We start from the raw sequence: 17,007 nt of genomic DNA on the forward strand, positions 1-17,007 counted from the left end.
GTAAAATAATGAGACACCCTGTTATTTCAGAGTCATTCCTGCACCATCCAAAAGAGGCTATCCCAGGAGATGAATACCACAAGCTCTAGGGGTACACAGTGTTTATCCCATGACACCCTCTCCATTGTGTTCATTCTGAGTCAACCCCCCTGGAGTTTCATTTCATGACCCCTAGTTCTATTTATTTCTTTCCAACGGAAAAGGTTTGAAGTTTGTGCATTATTAAAACCTTTCAGGTATTTCAAGGTCTGTATCATATCTCTTCTGCACCTCCTCTCTTCTAGTGTATATGTATTCAGATCCTTCAGCCTCTCCTCATAAGCCTTCTGAAACAGAACCCACACCATTTTGGTCACTCTTCTTTGGACTGCCTCTATCCTGTCTCTATCCTTTTGAAATTCGGGCTCCAGAACTGAACACAGTACTGCAGGTGAGGCCTCACCGGGGACCTGTACAAGGGCATTATCACCTCCTTTTTCTTACTGATTATTCCTCTCTGTGCAGCCCAGCAAGGGAAGAGCTCAGTAACCCACAATCCAGTGGGAGCTCTGAGAGGAGAGGATCACCTTGCTGGTGGCTGAAAGGAATCAGTAAGTTTTGCTTGGGAAATTTTCTTTTTCAAAAGTATTGGGGCGAAGTTAACTACTGGGGAATATTATTTAGTGTGTTTGTGCTTTTAATAGTCAGTAAGGCAGCGAATAAACAGAAGTTAGACTGTTTGTATTTTTAAATAGTCAGTCAGTAAACAGCTAGTAAGCAGTAGTTAGTAGAGATGTGAATTGGAACCGGTTCCGGTTTTGGATTCGTGGACCATCAGGAAATTATTTTTCCCACGGTCTAATTGTTGGGGGTTTTTTTTTATCGGCTGTGCCGAGCCGATAACCCAAAAACACAGCCCGACCCTTTAAAATTAGTTCTTTAGTATCCCCCCACTCTCTGGACCCCTCCAAACCCCCCCCAAAAATTTTTTTAAGTACCTGGTGGTCCAGTGGGGGTCCTGGGAGTGTTCTCCCGCTCTCGGGCCGTTGGCTGCCAGTAAACAAAATGGCGCCGAAGGCCCTTTGCCCTTAGCATGTGACAGGGTATTCGTGCCATTGGCCGGCCCCTGTCACATGGTAGGAGCACTGGATGGCCTGCGCCATTTTTAAAGGACTACCAGGTACTTAAAAATTTGGGGGGTCTGGAGGGTGGGGGGGGATACTAAAGAACTAATTTTAAAGGGTTGGGCTGTGTTTTTGAGTTACTTTTAAGTGCCCTTTCTTCCCGCCCCCCCCCCCCATAACAATAAGAGAACCCACAAAATTAATCATGGGGTTTCCTATCGCTATCCGGGACCCCCCCGATATCTGATGAGATTGAAAATATCGTCCGATATTTTCAATCGTCAGATAAATGATTCACATCCCTGGTAGTTAGTGTGTTTATTTTTAATAGTCTGTAAGGCAACTAGTAAGCAGAAGTTAGAGTGTTTGTATATTAAAAACAAAAAGAAAAAAGTAGTCAGAAGCTAGAAATAAGCTAGGAGCAGTGTATACCTAAGTAAAAAGGTTGAAAAGATCAGTTCAGTTACTCACCTTGGAAAGGTGTTAAGGTAGTGTGATTTGGTTTGATTAGGTACCAACATTTGTTAATCAAGAGAGCAGTAAGTCATTCTGGCTGACTAACTGAAGTGTTAAGGTTGTGTGTTTGATTTGATTAGGTACCATTATTTGTTAATCAGAACACAGTGAGTCACTCAGGACAACTAACTGTAGTGTAAATCTCCAAAGGGATTGTTTTGCACTAATTTACCTTAGAAGCACATTATATATTGCAAGGGAAGAGCTCAGTAACCCACAATCTAGTGGGAGCACTGAGAGGAGAGGATCACCTTGCTGGTGGCTGAAAGGAATCAGTAAGTTTTGCTTGGGAAATTTTCTTTTTTAAATGTATTGGGGTAAAGTTAACTATTGGGGAATATTATTTAGTGTGTTTGTGCTTTTAATAGTCAGTAAGGCAGCAAATAAACAGAAGTTAGACTTAAAAGATTGCTTGGACTATGCCAGATGATTAATAAGGCAATGAAGGTTTATATACCAGTAGTGCCTATTATGATGGTAAAAGAAAGAAAAATTGTTTAAAAATTGCTTAATTTTGGTATGAGTGAGATGTTATTTGAATATGGTTTTGCATTTTCCTTCTATTGTTTTCAGTAATATTTAGTGGAGATAAGAAGCAGTGTCATCCCATCCAGGCCTGGTGAGGGAAGATGCAACCATGATCTGCCATGGAGGCAAGAGGAATACAGCAGTGACCCACCTGGGGGGCAGGGGGAGGACAGAGTCAGTGACTCAAGTGGAGTTGGTAGGGAAGATGGACAACAGTGAAAGTTTAGGGGAAGGAAACAAGATAACTAAGGGGAGCAAGATGAGATAAAGGATCAGAGAGGAAGTTTGAAGGAAGAAAAGGAGAGAGAGTAGAGATGAGGGAAATAGGGAGAGAATAAGGGGACTGAAAAAGGAGAGGGAGAGAATAAGAAGGTGAGAGGGGAAAATAAATGGAAGGGCAAAAGGAAATCCCCATTTTCTAATTTTCTTTTAGAGATGGGGGTGGAAGGGGCAGCATATCCTGACTATTTAATGCATAACAAGTTCGTATAACAATCTCTTTTTCAAATGCATTCTTTGTCCTGAAGCCATAGGATGTAAGATATAAGAGCCCCCTCCCTTCCCAGTTTTTAATGAAGGGGGAGTACAAATAGTGCAGCCCTTCCTTCAGGTTTAGGGACTGCATCCTTTGGGTAATTATCAAATTTATCAGAGAGAAGGCAAGAAAGGAGACAAATGTAGAAAAAACGGAATGACTTACCTGGGGTAATTTCCAGTTGTTGTTTTAACAACTTAACACTACAGCCTCCTCCTTCCCATCACAAAATGACAGGTTAGATTACTTGTTAGGTGGATTCATTTTACATTAAGAAAAACCTGTTCCTGTCCCAATGCATTTCTTAGGAGGTTGTAATGAATTTTAGTGCTTGTGATGAGAATGAAAGTAATGTAGGGAATGTCACCCTATCCCACGCTGGCAGGAGAGAAGAGGGCAGGTTCAGAGAGGCTGAATTATTGATAAGATTCCTATCCCATTTCATCGTGACGCAACCTTCTCTCAAGCCACTTTAAGTAAAACAAAACTTTAATTCCAATTTCTATCTTTCTACCAAGAGTTCTTTTCCAAAGTCTTATTCTTTTCTGCAGAATACTATAAAAACAGAATGGGGCAGCAGATTCGGCAGAACACACAGACAGCTGGAGAAGAAGCAACCAGCAAGATACAGACCCCTGATACCTGGGACTGCGGATGCATACGGACATAGAGCAAGACCAATGCATAGGCCTCAGAGACCTGACAACAAAGAATAATTTTGTTGCGCTTGCTGACCTTGGACTACTGCGGCCGGCTTCCCTTGCCCAACGCTGCGCCACGGCAGGGCTGGGCCCGGGTTCCCTAGCAGTGGCAGGAAGCCGCTGCTGACGCGCTGAGTTTCTCCCAGCCGTAGCTTGCCTCCCCAGCGCGACTCCCATGGACACTGATGATCCTCCTCGTTCCGCGGCTCAGACCCTACCCAGCTCCTCCTGCGAGGGGCCTCCAGACTCTCAAGTTCCTGGCCAGGGATAAATACAAGATGATGTCCCTCAAATCCATCCTGCCCGTCCTACGACCCAACAATTGGATGTGTTCACTTGACCTCAAGGATGCGTACTCCCGTATCCCTATGTACCGTGTGTCCTGGCGGTACCTGTGCTTCCAGGTCAGTGGACGCCACTTTCAATACAAGGTGCTCCCCTTTGGCCTCTCATCAGCCCCGAGAGTCTGCACCAAAAGTCTAGCGGTAGCTGTGGCTCACCCGAGGAAACAGGGAATCCAACTGTTTCCTTACTCAACGAGTAGCTGCTGGTAGCCCTGTATCCCCCCACCCTCCTCAGCCACCTACTGACAACCATCCACTGTCTGGAAAATCTGGGCCTGATCATCAATTACGAGAAATCCAATCTGCACCCGTCTCGGGTCTTGCAATTCATTGGGGCTTCCATCAATACGGAATTAGACAGAGTATTTCTTCCGAACGACAGAGCCCTTTCCCTGCAAACCCTGGCGGCTCAGCTCCTAAACACCATGAGTGCCTCCACCCGGCTGATCTTAACTTTCCTGGGTCACATGGCAGCGTCCAACTATGTGGTGCCATGCACCCGTCTGCACATGCGTCGCCTGCAGTGGAGCTTGAAATCACAGTGGACCCAACTCCGATATCCCTTGTCCCAACAGGTTGTCCTCAGGCCAAGCATGAAAAAAGACCTGCGCTGGTGGCTAGGGCCAACGGTGATCACAAAGGGAGCCCCTCTCTGCCCACCGGCTCATCAACTAGTTCTCACCACAGATGCACTGAACAAAGGGTGGGCTGCCTACCTAGCCCAGGTTCAAACTCAGGGACTCTGGTCCAACTGGGAGAGGGCCCAGCAGATCAATCTACTGGAACGTTGGGCCATCGGCAATGCACTGCACAGATTCGAGAGGTTCCTCTGGGGGAAAAGAGTCATGATCCATACGGACAACCAAGTAGCGATGTTCTACGTAAACAAAGAAGGAGGGTCCGGTTCCTGGACATTGTGCAGATCTTGGAATGGGCAGAACGCGTTCCATCGCACTACAGGTGACTTACTTACCGGGGACAGAGAACTCCAGAGCAGACAAGCTCAGCAGAATCTTCCACCCCCACCAGTGGGAGCTTCGACAGGACGAGGCAGAAAGATGCTTTCAAACTTGGGGTCTTCCTCGTGTCAATCTTTTTGCTACTGAGCACAACAGCAAAATACAGACTTTCTGCTCAGTTTACTCCAGGAACGAGCACCTAGCTCAACACGCTTTCCTCATCTCTTGGATGGACGGGTGTGTGTGTGTGTGTGTGTGTGTCTCCTCTACGATTACCCTTCCATACCACTCATTTCCCGGATGGTTCATATAGAAACGTAGAAATGACGGCAGAAAAAGACCAATCGGCCCATCCAATTTGCCCAGTAAGCTCCCACGCTTATTTTCCCATACTTATCTGTTTCATCTACCACCAAGTTCAGGGCCCTTGTTGGTAAATGTTTGATTCAAATTTCCTGCCATCCCCTGCCATTGATGCAGAGAGTAATGTTGGAGTTGCATGAAAGGTGAGCAAAAGTGCATGGAAGACACGGCCGATCTCATCCTCGTAGTGCCAGTGTGGCCCAGCCTATCTGATCCGTCTCTCTATAACGCGCCCATCCCTCGTAGTCACAGGGCAGACTTGCTCTGGCAGGAAGGAAGCTTCCTTCTTCAGCCCCTCCACTCCTCTCTGCATCCCACAGCCTGGAGATTGAAAGGACGGTATGAAATCACCTAAACCTATACCACAACTTCAGGATATTCTAATTTCCTGCAGGAAACTCTCCACCATATGGAGCTATCAAGGTAAATGGGTCAGATATTGGACTTGCTGTGCCGAGCACCCTGTGGATCCAATCTCCTGCTGGACTTCCTCTATTTTCTGCACCAGACTGGACTCCCAACAGCATCTGTCAGTCCAGCAGGCAGCAGTGAGGCAGCTTTCTGCTTTGGTGTTTATTTTTATATGAATTGCTCTGTTTCGTTTTCTTTCACTTGTGTATTTTATGATTAGTGGCTTTGGGGAAGGCGACTATGACCTGTTTACTACACATCAGGCCCTAGGATTGCAGCAGGTGGGGCCAGCGGGCGGGAGAACAGGGTTTGCTTTACACCAAACGCAGAACAGAAATCAAATAACTAACAGCCTGCAGCGGATAATAAAGGAGTTTCCAACCTTGGGTGCTTCAGCCTCCCTCTTCTCATTCTCTTTTCTTGTTATCTCTGGTGTCCTCTCGCTCCTTTTCTATTCTCTTTCTTCTTTGTCTCTTTCCTTCAGCTGCAGATATTTTCTCTTCCTTTTGCTATCCTTATTCTTCCTGCCTTCTCTCCTACTCCTCTTTTTCCCTTGCTCGCTCTTGCCCTTCCTGGATGCCCCCTCCTTCTCCTGCCATCCTTGCTCCTGCTTTTAGTCCTCTCTCCCCCTCTTCTTACCTTGCTTCCCCCCTCGCTTCTCATCCTTACCCCCTCCACCCTCCCAAGCTCGCGGTTTCCATTCAGAAAGCAATCGCGGCCTCCGCTCGCCGTTGCCATGGCGACGGCTCCCCCTCCCAGCCCGGCGTTGCCATGGAGCGGAGCCTCCTGCGCAAATCTCGCGGTGTTTCCACCGCCTTCGGACATTTTACAGCTGGGGAGTCCCGGAGCTGCAGCCGGACAAAGGGAGCGGCGTCCCGGTGCTTACCGGCAATCCCCGAATCAGCATGGCTACTCCCACGGCTGTAAATCCTTCCGGTGAGTAACGCGTCGCCGGCAAAATCTCATCTCTGTCTGACAGCCCTCCCCCATCCCCATCCCTGCCCGCCTCCTCCTGGCATCCCCATCCCTGCCCCTCCCCCGTCCCTCCTGGCATCCCCATCCCTGCCCCTCCCGGCATCCCCATCCCTGCCCCTCCCCCTCCCTGCCCGCCTCCTCCTGGCATCCCCATCCCTGCCCCTCCCCCATCCCTGCCCGCCTCCTCCTGGCATCCCCATCCCTGCCCCTCCCGGCATCCCCATCCCTGCCCCTCCCCCATCCCCGCCCGCCTCCTCCTGGCATCCCCCAACCCTGCCCTCCTCCTCCCGGCATCCCATCCCTGCCCCTCCTGGCATCCCCATCCCTGCCCCTCCCCCGTCCCTCCTGGCATCCCCATCCCTGCCCCTCCCCCATCCCTGCCCGCCTCCTCCTGGCATCCCCATCCCTGCCCCTCCCGGCATCCCCATCCCTGCCCCTCCCCCATCCCTGCCCGCCTCCTCCTGGCATCCCCATCCCTGCCCCTCCCCCATCCCCGCCCGCCTCCTCCTGGCATCCCCATCCCTGCCCCTCCCCCATCCCTGCCCCTCCCGGCATCCCCATCCCTGCCCCTCCCCCATCCCCGCCCGCCTCCTCCTGGCATCCCCCAACCCTGCCCTCCTCCTCCCGGCATCCCCATCCCTGCCCCTCCTGGCATCCCCATCCCTGCCCCTCCCCCGTCCCTCCTGGCATCCCCATCCCTGCCCACCTCCTCCTGGCATCCCCCATCCCTGCCCCTCCCCCATCCCTCCTGGCATCCCCCAACCCTGCCCCTCCTCCACCCGCTGCCTCCCATCTCTCCTGTCATCCCCATTACTGCCCTCCTCCTTCTGGCATCCCCCAACCCTGCCCCTCCTCCACCCGCTGCCTCCCATCTCTCCTGTCATCCCCATTACTGCCCTCCTCCTTCTGGCATCCCCCAACCCTGCCCCTCCTCCACCCGCTGCCTCCCATCTCTCCTGTCATCCCCATCACTGCCCTCCTCCTTCTGGCATCCCCCAACCCTGCCCCTCCTCCACCCGCTGCCTCCCATCTCTCCTGTCATCCCCATCCCTGCCCGCCTCCTCCTGGCATCCCCCAACCCTAACCCCTCCCCCATCCCTCCTGGCATCCCCATCCCTGCCCCTCCCCCATCCCTGCCGGCATCCCCATCCCTGCCCCTCCCCCATCCCTCCTGGCATCCCCATCCCTGCCCTCCTCCTCCTGGCATCCCCCAACCCTGCCCCTCCCCCATCCCTCCTGGCATCCCCATCCCTGCCCTCCTCCTCCTGGCATCCCCATTACTGCCCCATCATTCTTTAATCCCAATCCCTGCCCCTCTCGCTATCTCCCATCCCTCCTGGATTACCCAAACACCAAGATCCCACACTACTGATGCAATTAATAGCAGTGGTTATTCCGTAAGTAAACTTGATGAATAGCAGTTAATGGACTTCTCCTCCAAGAACTTATCCAAACCTTTTTTGAACCCAGCTACACTAACTGCACTAACCACATCCTCTGGCAACAAATTCCAGAGCTTTATTGTGCGTTGAGTGAAAAATAATTCTCTCTGATTAGTCTTAAATGTGCTACTTGCTAACTTCATGGAATGTCCCTTAGTCCTTCTATTATTCAAAAGTGTAAATAACCAAGTCACATCTACTCGTTCAAGACCTCTCATGATCTTAAACACCTCTATCATATCCCCCCTCAGCCGTCTCTTCTCCATGCTGAACATCCCTAACCTCTTCAGCCTTTCCTCATAGGGGAGCTGTTCCATCCCCTTTATCATTTTGGTTGCCCTTCTCTGTAACTTCTCCATTGCAACTATAGATTTTTTGAGATGTGGCGACCAGAATTGTGCACAGTATTCCAGGTGCGGTATCACCATGGAGCGATATAAAGGCATTATGACATTTTCCATTTTATTAACCATTCTCTTCCTAATAATGCCTAACATTCTGTTTGCTTTTTTGACTGCTGCAGCACACTGAGCTGAAGATTTTAAAGTATTATCCACTATGATGCCTAGATCTTTTTCCTGGGTGGTAGCTCCTAATATAGAACCTAACATCATGTAACTACAGCAAGGGTTATTTTTCCCTATATGCAACACCTTGCCCTTGGCAGATGAAATTTAATGTGGACATTTGGAAGCCCAATCTTCCAGTCTTGCAAGGTCCTCCTGTAATGTATCACAATCCGCTTGTGATTTAACTACTTTGAATAATTTTGTATCATCCGCAAATTTGATAACCTCACTCGTCGTATTCCTTTCCAGATCATTTATAAATAAATGATATATGACTTAAATGAAATAAATGACTTCTGGGTGGCATGCTGGACTCTTACTGTATTCTCCTCGGCAACACATTGATTGTTACTCTCCCAAGATGTACTTCCCATTTACTACCCAATATTATTATGCACATTTCCTCATGTAATCACATTCTTACATGCTTGTTACCGTTATAATGTAAACCGAGATGATATGTAATATTTTACATGAATCCCGGTATATAAAAATGTTAAACAAATAAATGTAGTTAATTGTATTTTTCTAAATTATAGTTTTCCCACATCCCAGTTTGTATCCCTTGTTCCATGTACCGTCTCCAGGCGAACTTGTTGTTCTCAGTTTAAATGTAAACCGATGTGATTTGTATGCATTACAGGAACACCGGTATATAAAAATTAAAAATAATAATAATAAATATATTGAAAAGCACCGGTCCAAGTACAGATCCCTGAGGCACTCCTCTGTTTACCCTTTTCCACTGAGAAAATTGATCATGGTGTTTAAAATCATGAGAGGTCTAGAACGGGTAGATGTGAATCGGTTATTTACTCTTTCGGATAGTAGAAAGACCAGGGGGCATTCCATGAAGTTAGCATGTAGCACATTTAAAACTAATCAGAGAAAGTTCTTTTTTACTCTACCATAAAACCCCTCCAAATGCTGCAGAATGCAGTAGCGAGAACCATCGCCAATGCCCGCAAATACGATCATATTACTCCCCTCCTCAAGAACCTACATTGGCTTCCAATCCCCTCCCGCATCGTATACAAAACCCTAACACTGACACACAAAGCTATACTCTCACACAACTCAAACTGGCTAGTTGATCCATTCTGCCCGATACAATCTAAAAAATCCACCAGATCCTCCAATAAAGGAACCCTCCACATACCCTCACTAAAAAGAGCACATCTTACTTCTACATGGGAACGAGCTCTATCCATTGCTGGACCCACGCTCTGGAACTCTCTTCCCCCTAACCTCAGGCTCGAAACCTGCACTGCAAAATTCAGAGCCAATTTGAAAACTTGGCTATTCAAACAAGCCTATCAACAATAACAGCTTTCTCTCCCCTTGCAAACATACTTGAACCATGTAATCACAAACCCTGCTTACTCCCGTTGTATATAGTCCTCGTTGTATATAGTTCTCGTTTGAGTATACTAAATTGAGAGACAATGTTAACTTACTTGGCTATTCTGATACAGAATAACCTGTTCCTATGTACCTTCTTTCTGCTTCTTCACAGTTCCTCTATCCCATCCCATCCCCCTGTTTAATGTAATTTCTTTCCTTACGTTCATTGTTTTGATGTAAACCGATATGATGTCCCCACTAATATCGATATAGAAATGTAATAAATAAATAAATAAATACTCAACCCACAATTAAACTCTGGAATTTGTTGGCAGAGGATGTGGTTAGTGCAGTTAGTGTAGCTGTGTTTAAAAAAGGATTGGATACGTTTCTTGGAGGAGAAAGTCCATTAACTGCTATTAATTAAGTTCAGTTAGAGAATAGCCACTGCCATTAGCAATGGTTACATGGAATAGACTTAGTGTTTGGGTACTTGCCAGGTTCTTATGGCCTGGATTGGCCTCTGTTGGAGACAGGATGCTGGGCTTGATGGACCCTTGGTCTGACCCGGTATGGCAGGTTCTTATGTTCTTATGCAGCAGCAGCCAAGAAAGCAAATAGAATGCAGGGATTATTAGGGAAGGAAGGGAGAATAAAGCAGAGAATATCATATAATGCCTTTGATCGCTTCAAGGTGTGACCTTATCCTGAGTACTGTGTGCAGTTCTGGTCACCACATATCAAAAAAGACGTAGCAGAATTAGAAAGATACAGAAAAGGGTGACCTAAATGATAAAGGGGATGGAACGATTCTCCTATGAGGAAAGACTAAAGAGGTTAGGACTCTTCAGCCGGGAGAAGAGATGGCTGAGGGGGGATATGATAGAGGGTTATAAAACAATGAGTGGAATGGAACGAGTAAACATTAATCAGCTGTTTACTCTTTGGAAGAGTACAAAGACCAGGGGGGACACAATCAAGTTACTAGGTGATACATTTAAAACTATTAAAAGAAAATATTTTTTACTCAGTGCATAATTAAGCTCTGGAATTTGTTGCCAGAAGAAGTGGTGAAAGCTATTAGTCTAGCTACGTTTAAAATAGATTTGGAAAAGTTAGTGGAAGAAAAGTCCATAAATCATTATTAAGGTGGAGTTGCAGAATCCACTCTTATTCCTGGTTCCCCCACTGTCTGCTTCTCTGATCAGTTAGCTTGTCTTTTTAAAGTTTAGTCAGTTAATGAGTTTAAGATCTAAAATAAGTGTGTATGATCTTTTAAAAGATAAAACAGTTGGATGTTTTATGTGCAACCAAAATCTGGCTTACTTGTTCTGATAATTTTATCTTATTGCATTTGTGTCCACCAGGTAGATTTGTTTTTTCAGAGAGGATCTGCTGGTGGGAAGTGGGAGCTGGCAATAGTTTTGAGGGATTCTTTTAAGGTATCTGAATATACTTATGGGTTTCTGAATGTCTTTACTCAAGACTGAAGCTTCTTTTAGTTTTACTGTTCTGTTGGTCTACGTAGAGTATTTTGGGGTAATTGTGAATCTCTTGCAGCTTTGGGTCAGCAAATTGCAAATATCTGTCTTGAATGTTAGAATCTCCTAATTTTGGGAGATTTTCCTACTCATTTGGATCAGTCTGTTGCTGGTTCAGTTGTTGATTTTTGGGCTGTAATGTCGGTTGTAAGGTTTTGCTGAGATTGTATATGTACCTACACATCATTTGGTAATACTGTAGATCTGGTATTTATTTATATCAAATTCTCCATATGCAAAATGTTGATGTTGTCCTTATGGCATGGACAAATCATTCTTTTTCCAAAGGTATCCGTTGGAATGGTAGGTATGTTAAGACTTTTAGGAATAGGAAAGATGCCCCTAAATGATTGTATGCCCGAGAGTGTTTTCAGCTACAGAGGATTGCTCTCTCACTTAGCTGTGGAGGAAGTTGGCTCTTTTATAATACATTGACTTGAGACCATACAACCTTTGCATACGTTTACTTATCAGAGAAACCTCTAAAACAGCGCTTCTCAACCAGTGTGTTGCGTGCTCCCGGTCTCTCCCGCTGCTCTTCCTTCCCTGCTGCCGTTGCCGCCGGGCTATCAGCACGTTCAAACCCAGTGGGAACGGCAGCGGTGCTAGAAAAAGCTGTGGCATCCGCGGCTGGCCTTTTCTTCTTCCCGTGACCCGGAACAGGAAGAGATATGCGGTGCGCGGGGAAGGAGAAAAACCGTGCCGCAATGAAAAATAGCAGCGGGTGACAGCACCATCGGCCCCCGAGCAATCGAAGCAGCTGGTAATTGGGAAAGGAGACAGCAGCATGGAGCCTCCCGCGGCCGATGGGATTCTTCTTTCTTGGCCTGCGGGGGCTGGAGGAGGAGGCTGCTGCAGCTACCATTTGTGCTGGGAGGAGGAAGTGAGTGCGAGAAAGAGAGAGAAGCAGCCAGCCAGCCTGTGTGTGATTGAGAGGAACTGGTCAGAGAGCTGATGTGTGTATATGTGAGAGACAATGAAAGTGACTGCTCAGGGAGATGACTGATGTGTATGTGAGAGTGTGAGACATTAGTCAGGGAGGTGACTGAGGTGTGTGTATGTGTGAGAAAAAGCATGGAAGTGAGAAATCTGGGTATGTGAGAAAGCATGGGCGTAAGAAGCCTGGTGGTGTGGGGGTGTGTGAAAGAAAGCATAGGAGTGAGAAGCCTGATTATGTGAGAGAGAGCATGGGAGTGGGAAGCCTGTGTGTGTGCATGCATGAGAGAGAGAGACTGGTTGGGTAAGGTGACGGTGTGTGTGAGAGAAAGCGACTGGTGTGTGTGAATGTGAGAGAGAGAATGTGATTCAGGGAATGAGAAGCCTGTGCACATGGAGAGCGAGAATGGAAATGAGAGAAAGACGTGTGTGAGTGTGTGTAACAGAGAGAAAGTGATTATGGGAATGAGAAGCCTGTGCATGTGAAGAGAGTGAGCATGGGAAGGAGAAACCTGGGTGTGTGTGAGACACAGCATGGGAGGGAGAAGCCTATATATCTGAAAGAGAACATGGGAGTGGGAAGCCTGTGTGTGTGTATGCATGAGAGAGATTAGGTGACTGGTGTGTGTTTGTGTGTGTGTGAGAGAGAAAGAAAATGATTAAGGGAATGAGAATGAGAACAAGCATAGGAGTGTGACAGAGAAAGTGATTATGAGAGTGAGAAGCCCATATATGTAAGTAGAACACAGGAGTGGGAAGCCTGTGTGTGTGTATGCATGAGAGAGATTAGGTGACTGGTGTGTGTTTGTGTGTGTGTGAGAGAGAAAGAAAGTGATTATGGGAATGAGAATGAGAACAAGCATAGGAGTGTGAGACAGAGAAAGTGATTATGAGAGTGAGAAGCCATATATGTAAGTAGAACACAGGAGTGGGAAGCCTGTGTGTGTGTATGGCATGAGAGAAACTGTTCAGGAAGGTGACTGGTGTGTGTTTGTCAGACTGTTTGGGAGATGATTGGTGTGTGAGAGACAGAAACTGGTCATGGGGGCATGACTGGTATGGTGTGTGTGTGAGACATGGGCTCTAAGGAAGAGGACCATGAGTATAGAGCTTAGCCACTACTGCTGCTTCTGCTGTGTGCTACGGCCTGCATGGAAGAGGAGTAGGAGAGCTGCTGGAGGGGGTAAGTAAAGGTGGCTTTTAAAGTTTATTTTCTTGATTGTCTGCCATTTTAATTATTTAATATTATGTGATGTGTCTGCTTTTTTGAAATATTTTATTGGTGTTTGGAGAATTTTTAATAGTTTTTATGAGTTTTTAATGTTGGATGTTATTCTGTTCATAGCTGTTTGAAACATTTATTCTGCTTATTAGTATAGTTGTTACAATTATTTCTGTGTGGGGATCTATAGCTGCTTGCTAGTTCTGTTTTCCTATAAGAGGTGTATTGGTGTTTAGGGCCTGATTTAATATTTGTAGTGTTGCCTTTTCAGAGATAGGGTTGCTCCTGTTTGAGTGTATTCCATAATACAGGTGTAACTGTTAGGTCGGTTCTGTGTCTGTTACCGAGATGAGATATTTTACTAGCGTGTAAGCATTTGTATCAGTCTTATTTGTTGTGTTTTCTCAAGAGGACATGCATTGGTGGTAAACTGCTGTCTTTTCATAAGTAGGGCTATTGAGCCTGGAAGTAGAAGGAGTTTGTGTTGCTGTTACTGAGTTGACACCAGAACCAGAATATCTTTTTTGTAGGGTGAGTTGTATGGGGAATGTCATAATTCTGCTTTACATCCATTATTGTGGGTCAGGGGGGTTCCTGTGGATGCAAACTGTACTTTTACATCTAGCCCCGTGACGATCATGGGTCAGTGTGTCACGCATGTGAGAACCATCTGTCAGGTGTGTCCCGACAGAAAAAAGGTTGAGAACCACTGCTCTAAAAGACCATCATTTCAAGGAGATTAAGGAGGCGAAGAGGGCTTTATCTGAAAACCAGAGAGATAAAAAAAGTCACTCTTGGGTATTGTTTACTTGGATATGAAACTTGTAGCGCTACCCACTCTTTCTGAGGGTTCACACTCTATTTCTGTTTTGAGTTATAAGGCCTTTGCAACTCAGTTTTCTCAAAAAACTGATACATACATAATCATTTGGATGAATCTGTTTTTGATGTTTCCAGGTCTTGAGGTTTCTTTCTTCTGCTGTTTCCCTTATTGATTTGTTTGAATTGGTGTCAAATAAAGCCCCATTTTCATTTCCATCAGTCTGTCTTGCTCAAACTCTCCACGTTGTGCCTACAAGTCTCTCTCAGACCCTCATCTCACAATCAACTCCTCTTCCTTGTTCCCAGCCGTCTCTCTCAAGCTCCCTTCCCAACAGCTGCTCCTTACCTCCGTCAGTGCCTCCACTCCAGTAGCAAATCGTATCAGATGACGACTGCTTTCCCCTTTGGCATTGCACCTAGCCCGATAACACTGCCTCCTCTTCCATTTGGCCCGCATGGGTTGGTAATGCCACCTCCATTAGGAGCAGCATTTTCATTTTCCGTGAACAGCATGTGACTTGTGAGGTGCTGGTTAGCCAGATTAATGCAAACATTTAATTCAACTTTCCTGCATACTAAAACTTGGAGTGTGTTCTTTCTGCAGTTATTCAATAGGGCAATCATTGTTTAGATTGCGCCGCTAATTGTTGTAGTCTTGTATATGATATGTGAATAAATTCACCTACCTCTGCTGTCCAATAATACCCCTTATCCCCGTTTAATAGAGTTTACAGAGCTTGTCCCCTCAGTTATATTCAACCATGTCTCCCATTGTGCTTTCAAGATAATCTTAAATTATTTATCTATTTTAATTGAATTAATTACCTAACTTGTTCTCTAGTTATTTTCTCTTATGCTCTAATCTTCTGCTCTGTTCCTTTCCTTATTCCCTAAAGTTAAAATATTATTTGTAAAGCACGGACGCTAAATGCTATGTTTATTTTAGCTCTGTTGCGAAGTATTGTTGATTGTGAACCGATGTGATGTTACTAAACAAATGTCGGTATACAAAAACTACAAATAAATAAATAAATAAAAGTATAGTAACATTGTAGATGGGTGCAGATGAGGACCATTTGGTCTACCCAAGCTGTCTGATTGCCTTTGCCTTCATTGCTGTCTCTAAGGATATTTCTCAGCTGCAACTGCACGAGTTTGACCACCTACATTATTCTAGCTATGGCCAGCCACTTGTTTTGCCCTTAGTACCATCCATTGTGCTAAACCATCAGCCATACAATCCTAACTGCCTTCTGGACTGCCTCCCGTGGTAGGAAGCGTGTTGCATCATCACCACTTGGGAGCTCTGTGCAAGTTGGCTTTGACATCTTCTCTTTTTGATTCTCTAGTGTTCTAGATCATTGATTATTCCTAAGCTCCCTCATTTTATTTACCCTGCCTCTCCTCTATCACTTATTGTTTAAGTATATCTCTTCTTTTTGTTAAAATTTTCTTTATCAAGACATTTCTAGAATTGTTGTATCAGGTTTCCCACACATCCTTCTAAAAATATTTTTTTTAACGCAAATAAAATCACAGAATATCTCCTACTTGTCGGGTTTTAAGAGGTTAACATTGAGAATGCTGGTAATTTTGCTGCAGATCAGTTGATCAGTATGCAAGAGACTGAATCTGCTCTGCAGCTAAGGTAAACATCTGTAATGACGCGCTGTGAGCAGAATACAAATGGAGTTCCTCTGAGCTTTCACATGCAGAGGCTGCTGGCTCTGAGAAGGGACAGCTTATTGCTTTCTTGCCAGGATTCTCAGAAAAGGTAGGATGGATATTCTAAGGCATATTTTTTATCTCTTCTGTTATTATGAAGGCTTGCACTGAAATAATTTTATCTATAAAATAATCGGATATATCTGTAAAATGGACATAGAATTGACAGTGGTCAAGCTTTTTTCTTGGTTTCTTTTTGGCTCAGATCCAAGTCACAGTCTGAGCTATAAGCTGAAAACGTATACAATATTGGGGGGGGGGGGGGGCTAATGCCCTGCCACTTGACCCCATTAGAGGCGCGATGTAATGATCATTGCCAAAGCAGAGGAAGTAAATCTGGTGCAAACGGGGAAAAAATCTGGAAGTTATAATAATGTAAAAAGAAGCTATCCAGTGAGCTCATATCTTGTGGAGGTATGTTCAAGGTATTTAGACATCTATGTGTGTGTGAATGTGTTTCACATCATGTGTAAGTCACGAGTCACTTTCACACGGTTTATATGTGTCATAGGAGTGGAGTAGCCTAGTGGGCTGAGAACCAAGGAAGCCAGCGTTCAAATCCCACAGCCATTCCTTGTGAGCTTGGGCAAGTCACCATTTTCTCCATTCCCTCATGTACAGACGTAGCCTGTAAGCTATCTGGGAACAGGAAAATACCACCTTGAATTACCAATGAACAAGCGTGAGCTAAATCTAAAAAACTGAATAAAATGATGGTATTTGTTCAGCACATCATTATGTTTTCTGGTTAGAGGAAGCAAGTTGTCATGGAAAACACTATTCTGTAATGTCAGTATTCTTCATAATACAAAAATATTGTGATGTACAAGCTGGTAGTCCTTGTATAGTATACCCAAGTTATTTTGCTGACTTTATATCTTAAAAAGTAGAAGGCTTGAAAGACTGCAGTTCCAATAAGAAATATCAACTGGGCTACTTTTACTAAATTTGGTGAAATATAGTTTGTGTTT

At 45.5% G+C, this 17,007-nt stretch overlaps 2 protein-coding genes across 6 annotated transcripts in view; one reads left to right on the forward strand and one right to left on the reverse strand.

Moving 5' to 3' along the window:
• The window catches only part of CTXND1 (cortexin domain containing 1), a 43,742-nt gene that overhangs the window by 23,491 nt on the left and 3,244 nt on the right, over positions 1 to 17,007 (reverse strand). The gene's annotated exons all lie outside the window — the stretch shown is intronic.
• The window catches only part of ARNT2 (aryl hydrocarbon receptor nuclear translocator 2), a 251,764-nt gene continuing 241,014 nt past the window's right edge, over positions 6,258 to 17,007 (forward strand). For all 3 annotated transcript variants that reach the window (XM_029574575.1, XM_029574576.1, XM_029574577.1), the window contains exon 1: positions 6,258 to 6,396. In XM_029574575.1, coding sequence (XP_029430435.1) covers positions 6,366 to 6,396 — 31 coding nt within the window. In that variant the 5' untranslated portion in view covers positions 6,258 to 6,365. The remainder of the gene's footprint in view (positions 6,397 to 17,007) is intronic.

The sequence above is a fragment of the Rhinatrema bivittatum genome, chromosome 13 (genome assembly GCF_901001135.1).
Source record: "Rhinatrema bivittatum chromosome 13, aRhiBiv1.1, whole genome shotgun sequence".
In the NCBI taxonomy this organism is placed as follows: domain Eukaryota; kingdom Metazoa; phylum Chordata; class Amphibia; order Gymnophiona; family Rhinatrematidae; genus Rhinatrema; species Rhinatrema bivittatum.